The 19,346-nt window shown below is 39.9% G+C and overlaps 2 protein-coding genes and 1 pseudogene across 2 annotated transcripts; all 3 read right to left on the reverse strand.

Annotated features, from left to right (window-relative positions):
- Window positions 1–137: 137 nt before the first annotated feature.
- On the reverse strand, window positions 138–1,979 carry LOC141590539 (histone deacetylase 6-like; annotated as a pseudogene).
- Window positions 1,980–3,487: 1,508 nt separating this feature from the next.
- Window positions 3,488–3,841, reverse strand: LOC141590540 (histone deacetylase 6-like). The gene has a single exon (XM_074411122.1). It carries the CDS (start codon window positions 3,839–3,841, stop codon window positions 3,488–3,490), a length of 354 nt encoding a protein of 117 aa, XP_074267223.1.
- A 7,378-nt stretch (window positions 3,842–11,219) lies between these two features.
- On the reverse strand, window positions 11,220–18,896 carry LOC141592563 (translation machinery-associated protein 22). Its single transcript, XM_074413297.1, has 7 exons — window positions 18,533–18,896; window positions 18,182–18,244; window positions 14,019–14,083; window positions 12,558–12,639; window positions 12,349–12,416; window positions 11,895–11,978; window positions 11,220–11,559 (listed from the first exon to the last, which is right to left on the reverse strand). Exons 1-7 carry the CDS (start codon window positions 18,678–18,680, stop codon window positions 11,503–11,505), a joined length of 567 nt encoding a protein of 188 aa, XP_074269398.1. The 5' UTR covers window positions 18,681–18,896; the 3' UTR covers window positions 11,220–11,502.
- Window positions 18,897–19,346: the final 450 nt, after the last annotated feature.

The following is a 19,346-nucleotide window of genomic DNA, read 5'->3' on the forward strand; positions in this document are numbered from 1 at the left end:
AGCCAAAATAGCAGACAAACTAAGTCCCCTCCTTCATCATTCAAATATAAATCTGGGCCAAAAAAACTCAATAAACTCATTTTAAGGTAGGTTATTATCAAGTGTCACCTCCGTACATTAAAAAGTGTCAAGTGTTATCACCTGACTTCCTCCGGTTCTTTAGATGAGTTTTGATTTTCCACTTTAGTGGGCACAATATGAAGTGAGTAATCTGAGCCAAAAAAAACTCAATAAACTCATTTTCCGGCAGGTTATTTTCAAACTCAATCCCGACTGAAACTGCAGTCTCATAACACCAACAACGGGCTACATTTCCAATTGTGTATCCTCCTCCACCCAAAACAATTAACGGAACATTATATGACCTAACAAGTCGCAACCAATCAGCACGGCCTTTAACAGACATGTTAAAATCACCAAGTTTATCACCAGAGAGTGAATCAACCCCACATTGAAGAACAACTAAGACTGGTAAATTTCCATGACCTTTCTAATAATGGGCCTAAAAAGTTCACGGTAGCTGATATCATCTATGCCCTTTTTAATGGGACATTAAGGGAATAATTCTTGCCACCATCCACTCCAACTTCTTCAATGTCACTAGTTCCTGAAAATAAATATTCGTCAAAGCCAAATTGATGGAAGGAAATAATCATTACTCTGTTAATTGTGTAGAAAGTCTCTTCAACACCATCTCTATGGTGAATATCAATATCTATGTATAACACGTGATGCACAAACCAACCAAAACAACAACAGTTGAAGTAAGCATTAATTCTACAATTCCACCTTTCAAGGTTATTTCATGTACATATTTTTACATTGCTCATGCCATTCTATTTCGTATGGAAGCTTCCTATTGTATAATTCAATTCAACAACATTCATTTCATTCTAATAGCCCAACCCACTATTTTACCCACTAATTCAACTTATCACATGTTTATTAATCCACTAAGGGGACGTTTGTTTCGTGGACGGGTATGGAATTGGAATCATGAATCATACCCGGGTTGTATGGGTTTGAAACATGATTTACCTTGTGTTTGTTTTATTTTTGAGTGGTATGAGTTTGACCTCAATTAAGTTTAAAATGCGTAAATTAAAATATTGTAAATACTAATTTTCAATATTATAAAGTCATGAAAATGATTATATAATCAAATAAGTATATAAAAATTTGGATATACAATATGCTATAATTTGTTGTTTCATATTTTTGTTCATATTAGTTTGATACCTCTGGATATCAATCTCATACCCACCTCCCTCCTTAGGTATGAGAAACCCATGAAATTTTGTATTTGTCAAACAAACACTTGGTATGGGTTTGACTCATTACAAACTCATACCTCATACCTTTTTGTGTGAACCAAATACTCCCTAACTTTATCATTAACTAATCCTACTCACAAGGAAACATGCATTATAACTAATTTTGGAGTAATAACAAGAAAAGGTGGAAAAGAGGAGAATGCCCTGTAAGTTTTGAGGAGCTGGAGAATTGCGAGAACGATATCATTAACATAACAAAACCCAGACGTCTCACATTTCTTAGCATGATGCAACCCGCCGGCCCAATTAATGGCAATATCAGTTTTTTCATTGTTGAGCATGGTCGTAGCTCCGATGGATCCTCCGGCGGACGCTTGACAAAACTCGACAAAACGGGGAAAACCGGACGATCGCCTCCAAGATTGAACATTTTGACAAGGTTAGGGGAGACCTTCGACAAAAAGTCGACGTATTTGTCCGTGTGGAAATTCCTCATCAAAGTCTCGTCTAGCTTGACAGGTTTCCTCGAGTCCACTGAATCTAACAATCCATATCTCATCATTAATTCATGTGCCATGTGTATAAACGCTTTGGCTTCATTACGTGATTAAGCCCGTAATCATAATTGTCAATGTCGGGTTCGTAAAAATACATCACCCGACGGTTTCCTGCATCCGGGCAAGAGGGGGATGGTAGGGATACCATTGATGAATACAGAGAAGGTTCTGGGACCGGACCGGACCGGTTGGCCGGAATTATCCACTTTTTCAATTTTCGGTCCAAAATTCCGGTCCAAAATTCCGGTCCATTGGACCAGACCGGATCAGACCGGAATAAAAATACAATTTTAAGGAAAAAAAAGCAAATAACAATAACTCCGAGCATTTCGGTCCAAACCGGAATCTTTGAAATGGCGGACCGGAGACCGGACCGGAATTTTTAATTCCGATTCCGGTCCACTAGATTCTGGTTCGAACCGGTCCATTTTTCCGTTCCGGACCGGGTTATGCCCACCCCTAGCCTAAACCGTCAGTTCTTGACGTTAAGTGCTAACATGGCAGCATGAAAGTGTCAACATGACTTTTTTTTCTTTTATTTCCTTTAAACTTCCCCTTAAATTTCAATGTTTCCCTCCATAACTTCCCTCCATTACTTCCCTTATATAGTCAATCCACTCATCCCTTAATTTTATTTCTTTAATCCTAAAATATTCTTCATCCTCCCTTATTTGGTTGCAAAATTCAAGTTTTTCAATTTGGTCATTCCTTCTCCAATTGCTAGATGAAGAAGACATGAGATGAATAATTAAAGGAAAAGAAGACATTACATAATGAAACCTTTGGTTTCGAAATTCAAGCTCTTCAATTGGGTCACTCCTTCTCCAATTGCTAGATGTAAAAGACATGAGATGGATAATTAAAGGAAAATAAGAGAAAAATAAATGAGGGTGAAGAATATTGGAGGATTAAAGAAATAATTAGATTGAGGGATGAGTGGATTATATAGGGGAAATAATGGAGGAAGTTATGGAGGGAAACATTGAAAAAAAATTGGGGGGAAAGTTTAGAGGAAAAAAAAGAAAAAAAAAAGTCATGTTGACAATTCCATGTTGCCATGTTGGTACTTAACGCCAATTGACGGTTTAAGCTAGTTAAGTCACAGATGGAATAACAAATTGAACTTAGGGGTACAAATAGTATTATGTCATACGCATGGGTACAGTTGAGAAAAGTGAAAATCCAAGAGGCACAGATGGGAAAAACCCTAAAAAGTTTATCATTACCTTCAATGCAAGTTAAAATTAATTAAAAAGATGAATTATTATTAGTATTGTATCTCTAACTTGTGTTACACAATCCTGGTTTACATCAAACCAATCTTCACTGATATTTTGTGCAAACCAAATAATACAAAGAAAGTAAAAGGCAAGAAAAGAAGGAGAGTGGGGGCATGAAAATTGATGGACATGTTTAGAGTAAAAAAAGAAACAGAAAAAAACAAAAACAAGGAAGATAAAATATAAAAAAGGTAACCAAAATAGCAGACAAACTAAGTCCCCTCCTTCATCATTCAAATATAAATATGGGCCAAAAAAACTCAATAAACTCATTTTTCGGCAGGTTATTATAAAGTGTCACCTCCGTGCATTAAAAAGTGTCAAGTGTTATCACCTGGCTTCCTCCGGTTCTTTAGATGAGTTTTGATTTTCCACTTTAGTGGGCACAATATGAAGCGGGTAATCTGGGCCAAAAAAACTCAATAAACTCATTTTCCGGCAGGTTATTATCAGGCTCAATCCCGACTGAAACTACAATATCATAACACCAACAACGGGCTACATTTCCAATTGTGTATTCTCCTCCATCCAAAACAATTAACGGAAAATTATATGACCTAAGAAATTGCAAGCAATCAGCATGACCTTTAACAGACATGTTGAAATCACCAAGCTTGTCAGCAGAGAGTGAATCAGCCCCACATTGAAGAACAACTGAATTTGACTGGTAATCTTCCATGACTTTCCTAATAATGGGCCTGAAAAGTTCACGGTAGCTGACGTCATCCATGCCCTTTTTAATGGGACGTTGAGGGAATAATTCTTGCCACCATCCACTCCAACTTCTTCGATGTCACCAGTTTCTGAAAATAAATATTCGTCAAAGCCAAATTGATGGAAGGAAACAATCATTACTATGTCAGTTGTGTAGAAGTCTCTTCAACACCATCTCTATGGTGAACATCAATATCAATGTATAACAAGCGCTGCACAAACTAACCAAAACAATCAATAGTTGAAGTAAGCATTAATTCTACAATACCAACTTTCAAGGTTATTTCATGTACATATTCTTACATCGCTCATGCCATTCTATTTCGCATGGAAGCTTCCTATTGTATAATTCAATTCAACATCATTCATTTCATACGACTAGCCCAATCCACTATTTTACCCACTAATTCAACTTATCACATGTTTATTAATCCACTAAGAGGACGTTTGTTTCGTGCACGGGTATGGGGTTGGAATCAGGAATCATACCCGGATGGAAAGTTAGGGGAAAAGTTTAGAGGAGAAAAAAGAAAAAAAAAGTCATGTTGACAATTTCATGCTGCCATGTTGGTACTTAACGCCAATTGACGGTTTAGGCTAGTTAAGTCACAGATGGAATAACAAATTGAACTTAGGGGTACAAATAGTATTATGTTATACACATGGGTACATTTGGGAAAAGTGAAAATCCAAGGGGCACAGATAGAAAAAACCCTTAAATCTATTTAATTTTCCTTTGGTTTTTTTGTCAAAAGCTACCCAAGTTTTGTCTCACTTGCAAATACACTACCTATCATTTTATTTTTTGCAAGACACTACCTTTAATTTTTAAAATTTTGTTTAAAACTACCAAAATCTATTTTCCGGCCAATTTTTTTTTTTTGAGGAAAAAACCCGAAGGCCTTTTATATAGACGATAAATCAAACAAAACAGCAGAGTTCGCGATCGGTGGTAAAACGTTAGACCACTCAAATCGACCCAAAGACCTAGGAACAATATGAGCTAAAGCATGCGCGACAGTATTGTTTACACGACTCGTAAAAGACGACAAAACAGAATTAAAAGAAGACGAAAGTAAAATAATGTCTTGGATGACAAGCGAAAAAATACTCCTTCCCGGATTTTGTTTCCTAATAGCTTCAATCACTTGAAGGCAATCACTTTCCATGACAATGTTGGGGCAACCCATTCGCAGCGCTTCCTTCATTCCTTCAAACACCGCCACCGCCTCCGCTACATGAGCCTCCCAAACCCGTTCGTCCACAAGTGACAACCCCCATACGACATGTCCACCCGTGTCCCGACACACCACCCCGCAACTCCCCCCTTCTCCTTCCTTCACTCCCGCATCTACATTAATCTTGACAAACCCACTTGGCGCCGGTCTCCATCCACCCTCATCTCCATCCTTCCTCCGCGGCATAGATGTCTTATTCCTGTCAATCACGTACCCATCCCCATCACTCTCCTCTAGTATATCCTTGGTTCGTCTTATGATGCACCAAGGGTCAACCTCCCTCCTCTCGAACACCACTTTGTTTCGATGTTCCCACAAAGCTCAACACCCGACCATAAGAACATTATGCTCCCGAACTCCAAGAGCCTTCCACCGATCCTCCACCTAGTCCCTAACTCCATTCCCGGCCCTATCCTCCCCAATATCGACATCCAACCCTTCCCATACCTGCTTAGCTACATGGCAATCTTTAAAAAGATGAATACTAGTTCCAAAAAACGAATTGCAAAAGGAACAAAAAGAATTATCACCTCTTACTCGTGATGCAATATTCACTCTTGTCGCTAGAGCCTCACTGCACAGCTGCCAAAAGAATAGCTTGACTCGGGGCCACACCGGAGTATTCCAAAGCCGATTCCAGAGCCATCGTTCCCTTTCCCTATCCGACGCCCCTCCCACATCAATACACTCCTCTCCTGCGAGCAAATGATAGGCCGATTTCACAGTATAACACCCATCCTTCTCCGGTTTCCAATACCAAATATCATTTGGCCTATTCGGGTTAATTCTTACGTTCAACACCTGGTTAAATTCGAAAGGTAACAGCAACTCCGTGAGCTTTCCCTCGTTCCAGCCACCATTCGCGTCTAACAGCTCGCCAACCAACATTTCCTCGTTACCCGGAGAGCATGGCGACAGAATTCTCCCAGAAGGTGTGTGCGGCAGCCAAGCGTCCTGCCACACCTTAGTTGACAACCCGTCCCCAATTATTTTCCTAAGCCCCTTGCCCAAACCAGCCTTGGCCTCGACAATTCCTCACCACATGTAGCTCGGGTTCGAGCCCATACCCGCCGTGAGAAAGCACCCATGAGGGTAATAACGAGCTCGCATTACTTTCTCCCATAAACTTCCTCTCACCATAGTGAGACGCCAAGCTTGTTTCCCGAGTAAAGCTAAATTAAATAACCTGAAATCCCGAAACCCCATGTCCCCCATGCCTTTTGGTCGACACAGCTTCTTCCACGCCACCCAACTAATACCATTCTTCCCTTCATCATGGTTCCACCAGAAGCGAGACATCATAGTTCTAAGCTCGTCACAGAAATTAGCAGGAATTTTAAAAATACTCATCACATAGGTAGGGAGTGAATTGGCAACTGCCTTTAAAAGAACCTCCTTACCAGCCCTCGACAAAATTTTCCCACGCCATCCTTGAAGACGTTTGCTTAATTTATCTCGCAAAATATCCGTTAAGACTTTCTTTGATCGATCAATCACCGTAGGGAGCCCAAGGTATCGATGCTGTTCCTCCACCACCGTCACTCCTAGTCTGCTCGCAATCATACTTTGTCTCTTGGCCGTTACCCCGCGACTAAATGAGACCGTAATCTTATCCAAATTAACGAGCTGCCCAGACGGCCTCTCATATTTTCGTAAAATATCAGTAACTACATCGGCCTCTTCACAGCTTGCCTTAGTGAAAAAGAGACTATCGTCTGCAAATAAAAGATGAGAGACCGCAGGGGCTCCACTCGCAATTCGGACTCCATGGAGAGGCCCTACTTCCGCAGCTCGCCTCATTTGGTGAGATAAGACTTCCGCACACAAAATAAAGAGATACGGGGAAATTGGGTCGCCTTGTCAAAGTCCTCGGGCCGGTTGAAATTCCTCCGAAGGATTACCATAAATCATAACCGCAAACGAGATAGTCGTCACACACTCCATGACCCTTGCTGCCCACGCCCTATCGAACCCTAGCGAAGCCAAAACACGCCTCAAAAACACTCATTCCACGCGGTCATATGCCTTAGCCATGTCAAGCTTCAAAGCCATAAAGCCCTCGGCGCTCCTCGACTGCTTCATATGATGAAAAATTTCGAAAGCTATCATGACATTATCAGAAATTGCTCGCCCTGGAGTAAATGCACTTTGATTAACGGAAACTATCTCATTCAGAAATTGCTTCAGCCGATTTGCTAAAACCTTCGACACCAATTTATACACCACATTACAGAGACTGATTAGCCGAAAATCCCGGATTTTATCTGGCGCTTTATTTTTAGGAATAAGGACAATATTAGTTATATTAAACTCCGCTGGTGAACGCTCCCCACGAAGAATTGCAAGAACCGTCTCAGTAACAAAAGGGCCAATAGTCTTCCAATAAGTTTGATAGAAAAGGACATTCATACCATCTGGACCCGGTGCTTTCAAAGGGTGCATCTGGTTAAGAGCCTCTATCACCTCATCTTCACTATATTCTTGTCGGAGAATAGCATTCATGGGACCAGTAACCCTTCGCTCAAACCCATCAAAGACCTCGTCCATGTCAGTCGGCCGCGAGGAAGTAAACAGCTCTTGAAAATAACCTATAGCCACATTCGCTACCTCTTCATCTCCCACTTGAACAGTACCCGCGTCATCAGTCAGACACGCAATATAATTTTTACGCTTCCGCTCCCCTGCCCTATTATGAAAGAATTTCGTATTTCGGTCCCCATCTTTCAGCCACAAAGCCCGGGATCGTTGGCGCCAATATTGCTCCTCTTGCCTTCGAAGGTCAGAAATTTCTGCAACTAATTTTCTCCTTCTAGCCACGTTGCCCTCCTCTCAGTCGCCTTCATTCAAACGGGTCAATTGAGCTCGTTTTTTGGAAATATCACGGCCAATTTGTGAGATATTTGTTTTTTTCCAAGCCTTGAGTTCTGATGTACACTCATGAATGATTTTTGCCAAATTTCCACACCCCTTTATCACCCCCATTTCTACAGCTTCCTCACATCCCTCACTACCCACCCAAATTTGCTCGAATCTAAATGCGCGAGCCCGTTCCTCCACAGGAGTTTTCCCATTCAAATTGACCTTAATCGGAGCGTGGTCCGACCATTCCCGATTCAGATAATGTAATTTTGCATACGGGAATAACTCGAACTAACTCCCATTACCCATTGCTCTATCACTCATGCTCTGTCTATTCGCTTCACCGGCTTGCCCCTTATCATAAGAGAAATTATAACCCACCCAAGGAAGATCTCGAAGTCCACAGTCATCCACTGCCGCTTGAAAATTATTCATTTGCCATTGTGGTCGGCTTCCACCCTTCATCTCAGTAGCAAACAACACTTCATTATAGTCACCCAAGCAAAGCCAAGGGAGCGAAGATTGGTTATTTAAGACCCACAACAACTCCCAAGACAAGTGACGATCATTAACAGCTGGCCAACCATAAAACCTGGTCACTCTCCATTCCCCTTCCGTACCCTTCACGACAAAGTCCATATGATGGACAGAAGCAGACAAAAATGTACAGTCAATCTCCTTTTTCCAGAGAAAAGCTAACCCGCCTGCACGACCCATACTATCCACTTCGACCCCAAAATAGCCATCCAACCGTTCCTTCACCCTCCTCATCTCACGACCACTCAATTTCGTTTCGGACAAAAAAAGAATGGTCGGGGCTTCTCTCCATACCAGCTCACGGAGAGCACTCACACTGTCGGGATTGCCCAAGCCCCGACAGTTAATGCTCAAATAATTCATTGGGCCCGGCGGGGTTGATCCACGTCAACCACCGCCTGAGGTATTAAGACGCCCCCGTCTGTATCAAGCCTCGGTCGTTTATCATAGTAACTCCAGCACCCTCCTCCCTACCCCGTTTCCCAGAAGCATTCAATCCCCCATCATCGACAGACGAGCCAGCAGCTCCTCCCCCCTCGTTCCTCTCCCATCTTTTCCAGCTCCTACCCTTACTACCCCTTTTTTCTCTTTGCTCAACTTCACCTGAACATTACCACCCATCAATGAATCATGGTCTCCTGCCTCTCTGCCATTCACCGTCCCCACAATCAGCTCCCTATCATCTTCCCTCCTCACTCCCATACTTACTCCATTCTCACTGCCCACACCGCCATTGCCCTCGATCCAACCTCCCAGCTCTTCCTCCCCCCCACTACTCCTTAGCATCGAAGCATCTCCCCCCACCACCACAGCACTTATCCCCTCCTTTCCCCCCACCGCTTTCCTTACAGCAAGACCAACCTACCTCGTTCTCCTCCCTACCACCTCCACCGACCGCTGTCACTTCACGATCCTTCTTCTTCTTCAGCCCAATCGCAACCAGCCGCAGTTTCTCAATCATGGCAGCCACGGCTTCCTCCTCATCATGGGTTCTCGAAGCTTCAAAACTAGGACGCATGTCCCTAACCACTTTACTAACATTCTCCTTCACAGTTTTAACGACCTTCCATGGTGATGCCCTAAGCCAACCGCCTAGTTTCAGTTCGTCTTCCTCATACGGACCGTCATCACAGTCCTTCTCCCCATGGCCAATCAAACCACTGCCGTAACAGAAAGTGGGAAGCCTCCCGTATTTAACATCGAAATTAATAGCATTACCATTTTTCATTCGAACAAGAACTTTCGATTTTAGGGATTTTCGAACATCGAGCAAAACACGAAGCCTGATAGCTCTATCAAGCTCCGCATTAGGGCCAAATTCTACGCTAATGAACGAGCCCAGGGTGTCTCCTAAACGTTTAGCATTGACAAGACTTGTGCGCCCAGCAATCGGAAGGTCGTAAACCCTAGCCCAGATAGGGAAATTGAATAAAGGAACATCTGTAATCTTACCAGCATGATTAGGTTCATTGAAGCACCAAAGGAATTTGTCGAAATGCCACGGTTGCCCCTCCCAAACCCTAGCTTTGTCGCGTTCGTTTTCGAAACGGAAGATGAATATTTTCTCCCTTGCGTCGACAACATTCCCAACAATCGAAGCATTTTTTCCGGCCAAATTTTGGTCGAACTCTGGTATTGGCTTTGTTTACTCTTTTTTTCACGTGGGAACTGTCTTTTTTTTTTTTACCCTTCCATTCTGTTTTCCCTTGAAAAAATTCAACAGCCTATCTTCCCTCCTCTTTCTTGTCCTTGATTTAACCCCTTCCCTTTCTCTCTCGCTCTTCTCGTTCACAACCATCTTATTCTCCTACCCCCCCCCCCCCCCCCACCCCATCTTTCTTCTTATCTCCTTTATCTCTATTTCTAGTTTTTCCCAATGTCAAGTACCTCAATAAGATCCACGAAAACCTGAACTAGAAGAAAGGTATGCAAATGTGGAATCCATGTTGCACTTAAAACGTCTTGAAGTGTCGTATAATGAGAAAATTTAATCAACTTAAATAAGAAGTTAAGGACAATATGCATTTGAAGGAGCTTGAAGTGAAATATGATGAGACGAAAATTTGCGTTGAAGATGTTGAGGTCGTAGAAGAAGAAAGCTAAGATATTCATAGGATTGGTGTTTTCAATGTTGTTTCCAATTTTCAATGCCAGAGTTTGTCCAAAATTTGGTCGGAAAATAGGTTTTGGTAGTTTTCAACAAAACTTAAAAAATTAAAGGTACTGTCTTGCAAAAAATAAAATGATAGGTAGTATATTTGCAAGCGAGACAAATCTTAGGTAGTTTTTGACAAAAAATCCTTTTCCTTTTATGTTATTTTGCTGTCATTTTACTAGATCATGTCTAGACGGATTCGGATTGTGATTCATATTACCCGACCTCCAACTATGTTGAGCCTAAGACTTTGTTGTATTGGATCATGTTGAGTTCATGTTGACGAATTAAGGCTCCAATTACCCTTATACGAGGGTATATGGTCGAGACGATGAACCTTATTGCAAGGCAAGGATTGAATCAATACATCCTTATTACTTGGGAGCTTCTCGAGGACATATGAGTTTAAGAATCATTCTGCCGGCAATGGAAGGCTGGAAATATCATACTCGTAGTAATATGTATCAGCCATATCGATCAAATATCTGCGATCTTTAGCACTTCTCTCCGCATCTGAAAATAACTGAACACCTTCGCATGAATCACAGCAGGAATTTTTTTTGCCAAGCTTTTGACAAACCATCAAGTATACTTCTCCCGGAAAATGCAAAACAAAGATCTCATTTTCATAGCAAAATATGTATCATCGAAATATTTAAATATTCCATCTACAAGAATTCATCTTCGAGTATGACAATATCCTGCTAAATATAGTTGAACCCAGAAAAGGCTTAAACTTCAACCAACCAGGGATGGCAGAAACTGTTATATCAGAACAGAAGAAATAAAACCTTTTGTGCAATCATATTTGCACAGATGGGTCTTTAAATGCCCATTTGCAGTAATAGCCCTCTGAACTTCTCAGTTTCTTATATCCCGACTTTGGAATCAAGCAGCCGGGACCTTCCTTCCATCCTCAATGAAGAATATCGCGCTTTCTGGGACCTGATGCAATATATGTTTTGTCATTGTATATAAATCCGATGAAGCCAATGGATGAACAAGGCCAGCAAGAGACACTGTTAAATGAAAGTACGAATGGAAAGACGAACCACCTTCCATTCTGTTCATGTTACCCATTTACATTTGTTTATCAAAACATGCTTTTTCATATTACTAGTATTTTTCAACAGTAGCAGCGATATTCGAGGAAATGTCTTAAGTCAAAGTTGATATTGGTTGTGACTAGTTCACTAGTATCGTCAAATGGGGATTAGGGATGACATAAATGAGATGGAGAAAGTAATATAGAAAAGCAGAATCATGAAAAGAATATTTACATCAGGCCAGGTATCTGTAAGAAACTCCACAACGTCATATGCTATATCCCCTTGAACATCAATCTGCTCCTTCTCAGTCGGTCCCTGAAACCAATCAACACAGGCTTTTTATGAACATTGGGAACTTGCTGAAATCTTTATACAACACTACTCACATGAAGAGGTAAGGGGGTCTGATGTATGCAACTTTACTTTATGCGTTGAAATCGCTTACATGTTTCTATGCAACTTTACTTGTGCGTTAACAATCGCTTACATGTTTCTGTATGACTCTTAACGAAATTGCATAGAGAATTGCATAAAATGACAGTTGTTACACAACTTTAAAAGCGCAACCAATTTAATGAGTTACTCGGTTTTGTTCTATTCCAATCCTCAACCAAAATAAAAAAGTTTTTACTGAAAATGAAACATTGACCAACTGTTAATGTGCAACTAAAATCATATCTTCTACCTTGACAACAGAGGCCCCGGTTGCAAACTTTTTCCCAAGCTTCTTTGAAGCATCAGCTAGTTTAACACCTGAAAAAAGAAAAAAATAAACAACTATTAGCAAGAAGATACCCTACTGCATGATAAATGCAGGTTAAACCGTCAAGCAGGTTGAAATGTTGAATAGCCATGCAAGAGCAAGAAACAAGGAACAAGAGCAGAACAGCTCACCGAAATTCTCCAATCCTTTCACAGTGGTTATGCATTTCCTTTTGTTGCGTACAACCTTCTCAATTATGACTTCTTTCTTATCCTATGAACAGAAAAAAAAAAATTCAAACGCTTCTCAGAGCACCATCAGAAAAATAAGGTTGACAAAAAACTCAAAACCATGCCACAAGAAGAGTAGTTATTAACTTATTATACAGATTAAGGATGGACACTATAGCGATAAAGACATGGTATTACACAAGGGCTGCGTAGTGAATTGCGACAAGGCCTTAAAAACCTATTTTGAGGTCACATCTCAAAACAAGATTTAATACCATGGATGAGCTCACTTAAATGCCAAATTGACAATGGCGTGAAAACATGAATCTTGGAGCAAGCTTATATGAAAGACATGATCATTGTAAATCTAAAATAGCTTCAGCCATCGAGTTAAAGGCATAGCAAAGACAGATTCCACATCTTCCTCTCGTTGGAACAAGGAGCTTAACATCCAAAAATTGACAGTGTTTTAACCAGGGGAAAGTTTTGGAATCAGAAACAACTACGGCAAAATAATCTTAACGCTCATCATCTAGTACCTAAATAGCACTCGTTTCTTACTCCTTATTAAAGCATTAAAGTGACCTAAGCGAAAACAAAGGCTGTTTTCTTTTTCCATTTCACGGAAAGGGCCTCAAAGGAAGTAGAGAGTTGGAAATAAAACTTAAGGAACAAAAACAACATGATGGTTATTTTCTTCCGTATAATTGCACCCTTCCCAAATAAAATTTATAAGAATCCCATTAGCACAAGAAACCATGGTATTAAATTGAAACGCCACTCAATCTATTTACGAGAGTTTTGAAGGTTACTTTGACCCCATTTTAAGGCGCCATCGACCAGATTTACGGGCATATGGCTCAATGACTGAGATCACAGACCAAGATCTATACCTTCCAAATAACAACGGAAGCAGCTCAGAGAATATGCCAATACATCCAAGTGATTGAGATGTGAATCTTATGTCTATACATCAATCTCATTAAAGTCCAAACATCAAGAATATGTCACTTCAAAGCTATTTGACATTTCTAATCCTTAAACAACTTGACATTTCTCTGAATTTGCCCAAAAAGAACAGGCACTTCAAAGCTATTTGAGATGGAAGTGTACGTAGCCGGTCAAAATACATGAAACTGAATACACAAATTCTGGCTGCCTTTGTTCTGTCCAACATACCCGCAAGTCCATAATATTAACATGAAGGCAGTAAGGAACCTCTTCATTTAGGCGATAAAGTATGTAGAGATTCTTAAATTGATACCAAACTAATGCAGTTCGAAGCTTAAAAACTACATCGACCTATTGTTTTTTCAGTATTTAATCTTAAAAAATGTTGAAGCTCAAGAATGTAGAGTTACAGCTTATGTAAGACCAAGCGCGCATCAGAAAAAGAAATTGAATTAACTTCACACGTCTTACCTTTTTTTTAACCTTCCCTCCAGGAAGTCGCTTTACTTCTTCTGGCTTAGATGTTGAAGCGCCATCTGCAAAACCCAACCGAATAAGAAACTGGCTAAGGTTATCAAGTATTGCTGCTAAAAAAAAGAACAACTTAAAAGAGAGCAAGAGACTAGAACGGATCAAGATAACTAAAAAAACAAAGAAAAGATAACTCGCAAAGGAGGTTGATAAGCATACATAAATTCCACGTAGTTCTTATTATGAATCTTAAGATCAGTGTCCACTAAACTAATAACCAATTCATTTCTTTTCCTTTTCAGTTCATGACGGGGATAATCAAAACATGGGACTTCTAAGGGTGTGTTTGGATTGAGTGATTTGGAGGGAAAAGAAAGGGAGGGAGAGTAGGGAATTTAAAATCCCTTGTTTGGATAGCAAATAAGGGTGGAGGTAAATGGAGGGGGAGAGATTTGGAGGGATCCATTTTCCCTCCTCCAAGGCAAATCAAAATCTCTCCACAATAGGTAAGATTTGGAAGGAAATTGTATCCAAACACCCACTCCCCATTTGCCCTCCCCTTCCCTTACCTCCATTTCTCTTCCCTCCTTCCCCCTCCCCTCCCTTTCCTTCCACTTTTGCTATCCAAACACACCCTAAAGGAAAGTCATTTTGTAATGCAGAATTTGACATAAAGAGTATAACCTAAGAGCATCTATTGCCCCTGGACCTCTTCCACTGTAGCACCACTATGCGACGGAAAGCTATTGTTGACACTTGCGGACAATATCTCCTCTCCCCGCTTGCCCTCTTTGTACACCTTTTTGTCCTTACTATTATTCCTAACCATTCCTGCATGTACAAGTTTCCAAAAATGGCTGGAACATGATGATAGATGCCTATTCTAGTGGGTAATGGATGATTGTGCAGCATAGTGCAGGGAAGAGGGATATATGCCAAGGAAGAGGGGAAAAGGCAGAAAACTGTTCAATCATTTTAAAAGCAAGGAACCAAGGATGATGCGTCAAATGCACATTCAAACGCTACTAATCCATTCTATTTCAAATCTCCAGCTTTTATCAGCCAATGAAGAAAGAATAAGGAGGAGAATATTTAATCACCTATGTATCTCCACTCTAGTTCTGATTTCGGATTCGCACACTCCAAAGTAAAAATAAATGACACTACATCCTCACAAAAATAGAAAATAAACTAAAGACTGTCTCAGTACCCTTCATGACAAAAGGAACTTCGCAAATTTGGATATAGAAACTTTGCACATGAATAAAACTCATCAATCATATTTCAAGATACATCAATACCATTCACGCCAGACACATTGTTGAAAACTTGAAAGCATTATGTGGAACGCAAAAATATAGAAGCAGGGAAAAGCTAGTTGATTGACCAATCGCTTCACAAAAAATCCTCCTGAAAAAAGATTGCATTCTTAATGGGAAGCAAAGATCTAAGAAAAATAAAATCAATTAGGAGCATCCTTTTTTTTATGGTGTATAAGAAACCTTCACAGGCCACAACCAATTCCATAGCAGTAAGGTTAAATCCCAAATCTTTCTTTTCAGTCCCACAGCCTCTTTCAGTTTTTGGTATTCATTTGCAAATCCCAAATTGTTGAGCCATACACCACTCTTAAGAGATGACTAAACTGTTCCCCAACTCTCAGACGATATATCTAAAAGCATGGTTTAAAAATCGGACATGATACTGACTTGCAACGGAATTCCAAGGTTTTCGAGATTACAATTGATAGCATTTTACTGCATTTTAAGCCGATATTGGCCACCACAACCGAAACTGTGATCTTGACCAAAACCAAGAATTAATATATGCCTCAAAAAGAGAGAGAATTCGGTGAGCCTAAATAAGCACATCAGTGGACAATATACAACCAGCCTCCCCCTTCCCTTAAAGAAGTAAGTCGGTAAGTCCCTTAAGACAACCAAAACTCTCCCAAAGTTTTAGCCTCAAGCAACAAGGTCTCAGAAAATCCCAATGTAACGTAGCCCAAAGAAGTAAAGCCCATTGCACATTAAACTGCGAGGTAGCTATCTTGTGGAAGAAAACAAGAACTAACCAGGAAAATAATTGACCATGATAAGCTGGAGTCCACAGTCACAAAACTATTCGGAAATTGCATTCGATAAAAACTACTCTTTTCGGAAACTCAGTCCTCACTGGAAGGCAACAAATACCAAAATGTAAATTATCTCACATGTCACCACACAACCTATCAAGTGAGGGTTCACGATTCATAGAGACGCATATCCAGTATCCACAGTACAACTAACTGCCAGAAGCTTCCATCTTTGAGGAGTAAGGTCAATCCTAATCAAGTGTACATCATGTTGAAGACATTGACAATTGTACCATCAAACAAAACTCAGATTGTAGACTCTGACTGGCCCTTGGAAAGATTGCCTCAACTTAGCAAGAGAGATTAATCACCCTTCCTACCCCTACTCAAAGGGGAAAAAACACATTTGAAAGTACCAAATCTACCAATTTTCACTTAAATCAGCCAGTTCATTTTCATCATCAGGCAACCATAATGCCTGAATGCCACATATCAAACTAAGAAAAACAATCTGCTGAGGTTAAGGCTCCCACAATCCTGCCAAATCATTATTATATAATCTTGAGTATTCCGACTCTCCTCAATTCAGGAAAATATATGATCCTTCTTTCCAAAAACATAATTTCTACATCTACCCAACTTTAAAACTTCCTCATATTGCTATTGACGATAATCTCCTTTATTTGCAACTACACCACATGATAGAATTAGAATTGATAAGCCTGAGTGAGCCGGTTCCTTCTAAGTAATACTATTTGTACACTGAAGTCAACCGCCACAAAACTACTTGTAGCTCGTATTTGACAAATATTTATCTTTTCAAGACCTTGAAGAGTCAAATATCCTAAGAGCTTAACACCATAGTCCCAACTATATGCCAGAAAGAACAGACATGAACAAGCAGGAGACTACCAGCAAAAAACATCCGGCATACTTGTGCAAATGTCATTTATACAACTCAAGAAATTTGCTCAGAAAACCATCAATCAGCAAACTTAATGGAAATATCAGACCATTGGGCTAAGATCAAAGTTTGGACATCTGTAGAAGTGTAGATATGAACTTGTCTAACTCTATAGCTTGTCTCAACATCATTATCCATGAGATAGTAGGCAATCAATGTCATGTCAAAAACTGAGTCCTCATCGTAAGGCAATTATTGCAAAATGTAAATTATTTCTCACATGGCACTAAGCAACCTATCAAACAAGGGTTCACATTTCACAGTGATCTTACGCATATCCACAGTACAACTAACTGCCGGAAGCCTCTACCTTTGAGAGGTAAGGTCAATCCTGAGCAAGGTACATCAGGTTGAAGACAGAGACAACTGTACCATCAAACAAAAAGAACTCAGCTTGTAGATTCTGCCTCGCCCTTGAAAAGATTTCGTATTTTGGAGATAAGTCCATATTTGCGAGAATCTGAGACTGGAGTTATATATATATATACCAATGAGGAACCTGTTAAATTTTCTTTATCACACAAGACAACTCTTCCAAAGTCCATGAGACTCATAACAAGCTTTTAAATTAAAAGCCACAAGAGATCAATTGTTAGGATGGAAATGAATAAGTGACATGCTAAAACAAAATCACTCTCATACCCAAGCTCTTCGGTCACCTAGAATTTATGTCCTTCTAGCATCTTGTTCAGGGATTGATTTAAATTCTTTAGCAACACTTGCATGAAGGGAAAAGGGTAAAACCAAAGTTGCCTAATTGGCTATGAATTCATAACATATAATTCACGATATGCTCTTTTCAAAGTGTGTGATATATAGATGAAAGAAGCAATATTTATGTATACAATTGCCTGAACACTGAAAGGAAATACCTTTCACATATACTCTATCAGCATCCCATCAGTATATCAACATAATTGCAATCACGGCATCAACAAATCGGCTAAATGATTTGAAAACTTTCAAATTGGGTAAAATCAAACACAAATAAAGGTCATATTTTATCAGAACAACATTAAACTACATGTTTCTCCATGAATCAAGAAAGATCATAATAACATCGTCCGGAAAACACATGCTTATATATCAATGTAAAATGCATAACAATTAACAAGTGGTTGTTACCAGCAGAAATTGAAGTGGACTGTAGCTGGTCTGCAACCTTATCAGCTTCTTTACCACTAGCATCTGACAAAATCAATAATCACCCAAATCACTAACCGCCCAAATAAAAAGGGGGGCAAACTATCCATATAAGAAAATTACAATTACAACACATACAACAATCCGCGAGATAAGGGGTCGGATGTATACGGCCTTAACCTAGTTCTAGCAACACAAAAGAGTCTGTTTCGGAATGACCCAAGATGAAAACTACACATAAGAATAGAATAAATCAACCCAAAATAACAAAGATGGAAAATTTATGCAAAAAAAAAGAAGAGGGTATTAAAAAGAGAGGAAGAAAGATTCGACCTTGGATTAGATGAGGGTAGACATGAGGAGCATTTTGGATCAACCAAGGTTTGCATTTCTCAAAATCAGGTCCAAATTCACAGTATTCTGCAGGTAATCCACAAACCCCACAGTATAGAACTTTGACAGGTTCAAGCTTTTCCGCCATTGATGAACACTCAAGTTATTGTTGTTGTTGTTGTGTTTTGTGTTGAGTTCGCGCAAAAAGGGAGGTTGGCGAAAGGGAATCTGGAAAAGGAGAATGGGGTATATATTACTTCCTTCAAATAAAGCACATACTTTACCTTAATAATACCTGGGTTGCTTCACCGGCAAAATTAACCCAACCCGAAAAGTTTGGTCCGATATTAGATTAGAATCCGATAGAATTATGTGATAATTGAATCGATTTTATCTCGTTTGTATAATTGTATCCACCTTGAATTTTACAAAGCTGATATAAGCATGACTTAAAATGTCTCGACTCGATTAAAAATAGAATTAGCCGATAAAGCTCAATTGAGACTTGAAATTGACAACCCCCCAAACATTTGACTCAACTTGACCCAAATTCGACCCTCGAACTTCGTTGGATTCAAAGTTAAACCGATCCGAACTGATCTGACCTAAAATCACTCGACCCTTAATTGGAATGACTAAAAGTGAATTTTTGTTTTCTTTCTTTTTTGAATCGCCTGATACGACTAATGGTAAGTCGTAGGACTATAGGAGTACTTAATTGACGACCAGGAGCCCGACGCTAGAAACAAAATGCATAGCAGAGTCGAATTCATACAAGTAAAATCTAACTTGAATGACCCATTTGTCTAGTTTA

The sequence above is a fragment of the Silene latifolia genome, chromosome 7, assembly GCF_048544455.1.
Source record: "Silene latifolia isolate original U9 population chromosome 7, ASM4854445v1, whole genome shotgun sequence".
NCBI classification, from domain to species: Eukaryota; Viridiplantae; Streptophyta; class Magnoliopsida; order Caryophyllales; family Caryophyllaceae; genus Silene; species Silene latifolia.

What these genes read in the sequence shown, in the direction of transcription:
- LOC141590540 (XM_074411122.1), bottom strand. Translation starts at nt 3,841, where the DNA reads ATGGATGACGTCAGCTACCGTGAACTTTTCAGGCCCATTATTAGGAAA.
- LOC141592563 (XM_074413297.1), bottom strand. Translation starts at nt 18,680, where the DNA reads ATGGCGGAAAAGCTTGAACCTGTCAAAGTTCTATACTGTGGGGTTTGT. An exon ending in GTCCACTTCAATTTCTGCTG is followed by an intron (nt 14,084 to 18,181) that starts GTAACAACCACT and finishes TGGGTTTTGCAG; the next exon opens with ATGGCGCTTCAACATCTAAG. An exon ending in TTACAGATACCTGGCCTGAT is followed by an intron (nt 11,560 to 11,894) that starts GTAAATATTCTT and finishes ATATTGCATCAG; the next exon opens with GTCCCAGAAAGCGCGATATT.